The sequence below is a fragment of the Triticum aestivum genome, chromosome 5B, assembly GCF_018294505.1.
Source record: "Triticum aestivum cultivar Chinese Spring chromosome 5B, IWGSC CS RefSeq v2.1, whole genome shotgun sequence".
NCBI lineage: Eukaryota > Viridiplantae > Streptophyta > Magnoliopsida > Poales > Poaceae > Triticum > Triticum aestivum.
In genome coordinates this window covers 521719044-521726161 of record NC_057807.1, presented here as the reverse complement: position 1 = coordinate 521726161, position 7118 = coordinate 521719044, and the positions used below count along the sequence as shown (strand labels likewise).

The 7118-nt window shown below is 60.9% G+C and overlaps 1 protein-coding gene across 1 annotated transcript; it reads left to right on the top strand.

Moving 5' to 3' along the window:
* Positions 1-5598: 5598 nt before the first annotated feature.
* Positions 5599-6903, top strand: LOC123116718 (NEP1-interacting protein 2-like). The gene is made up of 4 exons (XM_044537640.1): positions 5599-5778; positions 5950-6131; positions 6215-6466; positions 6565-6903. Exons 1-4 carry the CDS (start codon positions 5709-5711, stop codon positions 6688-6690), a joined length of 630 nt encoding a protein of 209 aa, XP_044393575.1. The 5' UTR covers positions 5599-5708; the 3' UTR covers positions 6691-6903.
* The last annotated feature ends 215 nt before the right edge of the window (positions 6904-7118 follow it).

The following is a 7118-nucleotide window of genomic DNA, read 5'->3' as shown; positions in this document are numbered from 1 at the left end:
CGTCCAGAAGCACTTGATTCAGCGGCCCGGTGCCGCCTCCGCGCACCCACCCGGTGGGCGCGACGCTTGTGGCCTCGGCGTCTAAGGTTGCCGAGCTGGCGGCGCCGGTCTCCCGAGGTCGCGGTGCCGAGGTCACCCTCTCAAGACGGCGGCGACCGGCGAGGCGACTTGGAGAAGCAGCCGCGCCTCGGCCTCGTCCGTGACCGGCGGCTCCGACGGACCCACCGGCTGTTTGCCGTGCGGTCTCCCAGACGGCGGTGGCGGCACGAGAGTGTCCGACATGGAGGCCTCGCCGCTCTCCTTCTCCACGACGGGGTTCTCGGTGCCGGCCTCCCCGGTCTACCCCGTGAACTCCGGAGGCGGCGGTGCACACGACAGTGGGGGGACGAGCATCGCCGATCAGCGACGCGCGGCCTCCTTGGCACGCCGTCTCACCGCAAGGGCGGCTTCGGCTTCCTCCAGCTTCTTCTGGGCGGAGGCGGCTGTCTCGCCGCAAGGGCAGCTTCGGCTTCCTCCAGCTTCTCCAGACGTTCGGCCTCCTCCTCCTCGCGCTTCTCCCGCGCATTTCGCTCCATCGCCTCCCGGAGGTTGGCGGCGGGGTCGGCCCGCCGAGTATTGGCGGACGTCTCTGCCGACCCCATGACGGAGGGGACGACAACTCTCTCAAGAGAAAGAGGGGCCCTGAAGAAGAATGGAGGGAGTATAAAAGAAGACTCAGACAAAATTCAACGAAGGAAAATAAAAAAGCGTAAACACTTACGCAGAGACTAGCGGCGGCCTTCTCACTTCCCTTCGGAAGCGATTGGCCTTCGCGGCCGCCTCCTCCCCTCCGGTTGCGGCGGCCGCCCCCTTGAACTTCTTCAATTTGTCGCCGGGCGCATTCGGCCAGGCGTGACGCCTCTTCGTGCCGTCTTGGCCGGCCAGGCCGGCGGAGGAGCCGGCGCCCGACGACCCGATCCTCAGCTGGTGGCGCGGAGCGACTTCGCCTTCGGCGTCATCGTCAGGCCAGTCGGCGAAGGTGGCCAAGGGCCTGAAGTCGCCTTCTGCTCCTCCTCCCCCGCCTTCGGCGTCGGCTTCCATCGCCGCCGCCCCCAAGTCGGGGTCGTCGACGTCGCTCTCCGCACGATCGGGGACATACTCACGGGGCTATCTCGTGGCGCCGGCTGCAGGCTGCATAAGGGGATTCTAGCTCAGAAGAAACCGACAAGAGTCAGAAGCCGGAGTCAGCCGCAAAGAAGACAAAACAATAGAGGGACGCGACTTACCACTGGTGGGGGGTTGTCGCGCGAGTACGGCTCCTTGCCGAACTGCCAGTCCTCCCCGAACTCGCAGTTCGCGATATAATTCACCATGTTTGCCACCTCCGCGCGGGGCATCTCCTTGGTGCACATCCGACCCGGGTCTCGGAGGCCGCTCGTCTGACAGATCAGGTGAGGCCGACCTTGGAGCGGGAGAACTCGGCGCGCCACGAAGGCGGCCAGCAAGTCGGCCCCAACGAGACCCTCCGACTGCGTCAAGACTCGGAGTCGCGCTACGGCGGCGGCTCCGACGGGAGTCAGCGTCTTGACTCGGTGAGACCAGCTGGGGAGCCTCCCAGTTAGGGGGGCGGCGCTGTATGGTAGCAGGTTGACCCAGTCGCCGTCGGAGGCGAGGTTCTTCATGTAGAAATATGAGCGCTGCCACATCTTCACCGACTTAATCAGCGTGATGGGAGGAAAGGGGTTGTCGGCCGTCGAGCGCTGCATTGCGATGAAGGCGCCGCACTGAGCCGGCACGCCGGCGATGTGCGTGCCGAGCTTAGAAGAAAAGAATTCTCCCCACAGCTCGACGGTGGGGAGAACGCCGAGGAAACCTTCGCACAGAGTGGCGAAGGCGAAGAGCAACACCACCGTATTCGGAGTGAGGTGGTGCGGTTGAAGGCTGTCGAACTCCAAGAACGAGAGGAAGAAGCCGCTCACCGGCAGCCCCAGGCCGCGCATGAGGTGCGAGCGGAAGATGACCTGCTCGCCCTCCTCCGGTGCCGGCCGGATCTCCCCCTCCGGCGCGGCGCGGGCGCGCACGAGGTCCGCGCTGGGAAGACGGCGTGTCCGACGGAGGAACTCGATGTGTTCCTCTTCTACCTCCGAGCCGTCCCACACGCCGGAGCGCACGGCGGGGGCCGCGGCAGAGGAGGAGCTCATCGCCGCGGTGTGGAGTGCTCTTGCTCAACAGCGGAGACAGGAAGGAGAGAAGGCAAGACGAAGCGGGGGAGCGGGGAAGAAGGGCGCGTGTGTTGTGCCGCTCCGTTCCCCCCCGCCTACTTATAGCCCTGCCGGTTGAGGAGCCGAGGGGGCGGGCATGGGATTAACTGCGCACGACGCCCCCACGCCGCCCCACAATCCACCCCACGAAGTTACTGCACGCAGTAACGACGTGGGAAAACTAACCGTCCACGGCCGCAGCGGATCCGTCCGTATGCCGAGGCACGGTAGTGGCGGGCCCCACCTGATGGCCCGTCCCGTCGCGCGCGTGGGCAGGCAGACTGCCCTCTCCATGTGGCGCCGCGCGATAGGACCGCCCTGATGGCTGCGGGGAAGGGTATCAGGCACGCCGCCTGGTTTCCTGCCGCGACTTTCAAGCTGGGGTTCTTCTCTAAAACATCCGACCCTCGACAGTCGGCCCAAGGGAAGACGGCAGCCGAGTTCCAGAGTCCGCTCCTGGAAGGTTGAAACTGTTGAAGCCCCACAATTGAGCGTCCGCAGGGCTTCACCAGCTTCGGGGACTACTGTCGGAGTATTGGGCCACGGGTAGGCTAACCCGAGTCCCAGGACCTTTCAAGACATCGGGGCAGGCCGCGCCCCTCAAGCCGAGTCCCAGGAGCGACTCCGAGACAAGCCGAATCCCAGACGGCGACTCCGAGACAAGCCGACTCCGAGGTGGCGACCTCCAGAGAGGCCGACTATGGAGAGTCGGCCCATGACTTCTCCCTCATCCCGAAGTACGATGTGGGGTACGGTCACGGCGTGGCCGTTCTCCCCCTGCTTATGAAGGGCCGGCATGGCTACAGTGAGCCGTATCGCTGGAAGATCTCCGACGAGGCGCGACATTGTTGCCATGCCTGCCCTGACCTCAGCCACAGTGCGCCACGCACTGTGCCCACGACGCCGGCCTGTACGGCCCGAAGACGGCGGGGCCGCCTGTCAGTGGGTGGGCCGAAGGCGGCCTGGGCGCCCGAAGACGGACCTGTGGGAGTCGGCCTCCTTGGAGTCGGCCGACTCCTCCCCAGGGCCCCACGAGCCATTAACCAGATAGGATGGGGAATGGCGACAGTGATCGCCCGATAGACGGCGACACTGTTGCCACGACCCAATGACCAAGCCTGCGTCATCAAGAGTGCCGCTACAGTATCAAGCCTGTCCGCGGGACCCACCAGTCGGCGGCCCCAAAAGCCGGCGGGAAGGACGGCGGCCTGAGAGACAGACGGCTGGGACCCGCGCCCAGCCGGATTACTATTGTACCCCCGGGGGGTAGGCCTATATAAACCCCCCGGGGCACCCATGCAAAGGGTTCGGACCTAGATAGAGATAGACCAGATAGCATAGGAAGGAGAGAGCTAGCCTTGCCCTCTCCTGCCTCCCGAAACAGCTCCAGGAGCACCATTGTAGTCACTTTGCCTTAGTGATCATGCGGAGACCCCGCAGAGCAGCAGTAGGGGTGTTATCTCCTAGGAGAGCCCTGAAGCTGGGTAAGTTTCGCCAGCGTGCATGTCATCGCCTCATCCCGCTTCCAGGCATCGACGACGTTCTACTCGCTCCCACCATGATAAGCCATCCTTTGGCATATGTCGTATCCAACCCCCGACAATGGGCGCCAACTGTCGTGGTACTAAGTCTGACAGTAAGAGTAGGGGGTATGTATGAGGAGGCAAGGCCCTAGCTACGACGAGGTTGTACACATGAGCTTACGAGTTCAGACCCCTCTCGGAGGAGGTAAAAAACCTACGTCTCGGTGCCCTGAGGCGGTCGACTGTAATATGGGTGTGTGTTACAAGGGGTGCGAACCCTTGTCCCAGAGGAGGGGGGTGGCTTATATAGAGTGCACCAGGACCCCAGCCGTCCTCCGTTACAGGGGTTCAATGTACATTAAGATAGGGCATTACTCGTAACGCCAGCTATAAAGCGCTATTAATGATCTTTAAGACTACGGAGTGAACGCCTGACCGTTGCCATCCTGAGTGACTCTAGGTCTTCTGTACTCCGAGTGGTTTCCTGCGTGGTCGAATGACTTCATCCAGGTCGAGTGAAATTGGGGGTATCCGAGTGAAGTGACTGGTCGAGTGGATTGCACTCCATGGTTACTTCAGTCGGTGTTCCTCGCTATACTTTGTATGTCTTTGCTTCTAGGGTAGTGACCTTGGACAGGGCGTATAGGTCAGGCCTATGACCCTACCCTAGGTTCATGGCATCGTCAATAAGCATTGGTTAATTGCTCCCCTGAGAATCGCAGGTCTGCATGCCAACAAAGGGGCCAGTGCGGGGTGCCCGCTCATTAATGAGCACTGGTCCCAAAATTTTCTACAGTCGGACTCCTCAAATTGACCGGACGGGAACAGGGACCACTGGCCGGACATGAGAGAGAAGGAAAAAGCGGTAAAAAGTTGACCAACCAGACCCCTCAAAGCCTCCTTAAATGGTCGGGTTGTCCGACAACCCCAACCCTCATATTCATCTCATATATGAAATGAGTATGAGGAGCGTCCGGGCGTGCCCGGTCAGCGGTCCCGCGTCCGCCACATAGGATTAGACCCCCATAGAGCATCTTTTTTATTTTTTTATTTTTTTCTCTCTCTCTCCTTCTCCACCAATTACATGCATGTGCCCGGACATATATAAAGAAAAGTGAGGGACAGGATTGCGTGAACGAAAAAATAGGGAATCAAAGTGGACATGCCCGGAACGCTGACCGGGCGCGTCTGCGGGTGTTTGAGGGGCCAAATTAGTCCGGCTGTAGATGCTCTGATGGCCTCCTCCTCCAAGCTCCATCCGTACATAGGAACCGCTCGCCTCGCCGGTCCCCGACGTAGACGCGGAGCGGCCGGGGCGGCGACAAGTTGCTGTCGTCTGGCCGGCGATCGCTCAAACTCGAACTTGGACGTACACAGTTGGGTGCAAGGTAGTACATGAGAGGCTGAGAGCACAGGTCGCGCGCATCAACCGCTTCTTCGATTCTCTGTGCGTCGTCACTCTAGTCGACGTATACCAATCGGCAAAGCAAATCCCATCCGTGCATGCATGCGGCGTGGTCCCGGTCCCGGCCGGGCGGGGCAAAGCGCAACCAACGCCCCCAACCCCCGGCGACGGGGAGAGGTCCTCTCCTGTACCGCTCGTCCGCCCGGTGCCCTCCCTGTGCCGTCGCGCTTGCTTGCTTCAGTACCCTCAGACCAGACGCCCTCTTAACTCCATCCGTGCTTGCTTGGGGCCGCCTCGCCCGCCCTCGACGTCGACCGGGAGCGCCCGGAGCAACGACATTCCGCTGCCGCGTGTTACTGCACACCACAGGCCTCCGCATATATATGCGCACGCGTCCGCTATCTTCTCCTCCATTCCGCCTCCGTGTCGATAGGTACGTACGTAGGTGCGTGCGTGCTCGATCTCAATCGACGACCATCGCAATACGTCCGTCACAAACTCCTTAGACTCTGGTCCTTCGTACGTGAACGTAGCAGCAACATGCTCGACGTGGCCACCAGAGCAGCCGGCGGGCTGGCGCGCTCGCTCGTGGTCGCCGCCTTCGGCGCAGGTACGTGAGGCGCTATAATTTTTGTGTTATAAAGTTTATATTAGGATGATAAAATTGACAATTTAGGTATACGCATAGGACTTGTAAAATGAAATGGAGGTAGTGCATTTTTTTCCCGCCATAATTAAACGATCTTATGGGGATAGATTAACCGAGGTGCATTGTGTGCAGCCGGTACGGTGATCGGCGGCATGCTCGGCCTCCTGTGGGGCTTCGTCAACCAGGACGGCCTGGTGCAGGGCGTGGTCGTCGGGGCGGTCACCGGGGCCCTCGTCTCCGTGGAGCTCGCCGACTCCCTCCTCAGGATATGGACCTGCGGCGACTGCTCCATGGACGCGCGCATCAAACGCACGGTACGCTTCGCAAGCCGCCAAGTTGGAGATTCGATCGTCATTGACCAAGATTGACAATTAATTTTATGGAGTTCATTTTGCAGCGGCTGGTGCTCCGGAGCGTGGCGGTCGGCCGCCTCCTGCGCGGCTCGCTGTTCCCGGCCATAAGCGGCGCGCTGGACAGCCAGATCGAGGCGCTGCAGCAGCACCACTCCTTCCGAGGCGACCTCTTCGAGCCGAGCTCCGGCCCGGTGACGGCCGCGCGGAGGGCCGCCGTCGAGAGCCTCCCGGCCACGGTGCTCACCAAGGAGACAGCGGGCGCGGGGCAGCACACCACCTGCCCCATCTGCCTCCATGTCAGTGCTATAGCTAGCTTCTCATCCGAGCCAGTGATGTAGTATAGCGCCAATGTGCCATTGATTAGCTGACGAGATGATGTTCTTGTCCTGCTCAGGAGTTCCAGGCCGGCGAGAGCGCCAGGAGGCTGCCGGCGTGCGGCCACGTGTTCCACCTGGCGTGCATCGACAGCTGGCTGCTGTGGAAGCCCCATTGCCCCATGTGCCGCCACGCCGTCTACTAGCCTATCCCCCCGCCGGGAAACAAACAAGCAAACGGAGGAACGACGTACGGCGGCGTTGCTGCAGATGAAGTGTAGTACGTAGTAGTACATCGGTCTCACGAAGCAGAGGACTATGGAGTCCTCTCTCGTGACGAAAGATAAATTTTCCCACGAGAAATGTGATTTTTGTGTCGTTGAACAGAAAGAAATTGAAGATGCAAATGCTGAACTATACGTACCGCTCAATTTGTCGTGATGTCTCACTCCTGGAACAGGCAGGGCAGCAGCATTCCTAGAACCGATGGGCGAGAGGCGAACCAACTCAGTGTGTCGCTGAGAAGGCGAGAGGCGAACGAGATCACATTGATTGAGAACCTAACTAATTAGCCGGGTTACATTACATCGCCACCAGGGCGCGCGAAAATGACCACTCCAACAGCTACAGACTC

Coding starts and splice junctions, on each gene's coding strand:
- LOC123116718 (XM_044537640.1), top strand. CDS start 5,709: ATGCTCGACGTGGCCACCAGAGCAGCCGGCGGGCTGGCGCGCTCGCTC. Junction 5,779..5,949: donor GGTCGCCGCCTTCGGCGCAG/GTACGTGAGGCG, acceptor CATTGTGTGCAG/CCGGTACGGTGATCGGCGGC. Junction 6,467..6,564: donor CCTGCCCCATCTGCCTCCAT/GTCAGTGCTATA, acceptor TGTCCTGCTCAG/GAGTTCCAGGCCGGCGAGAG.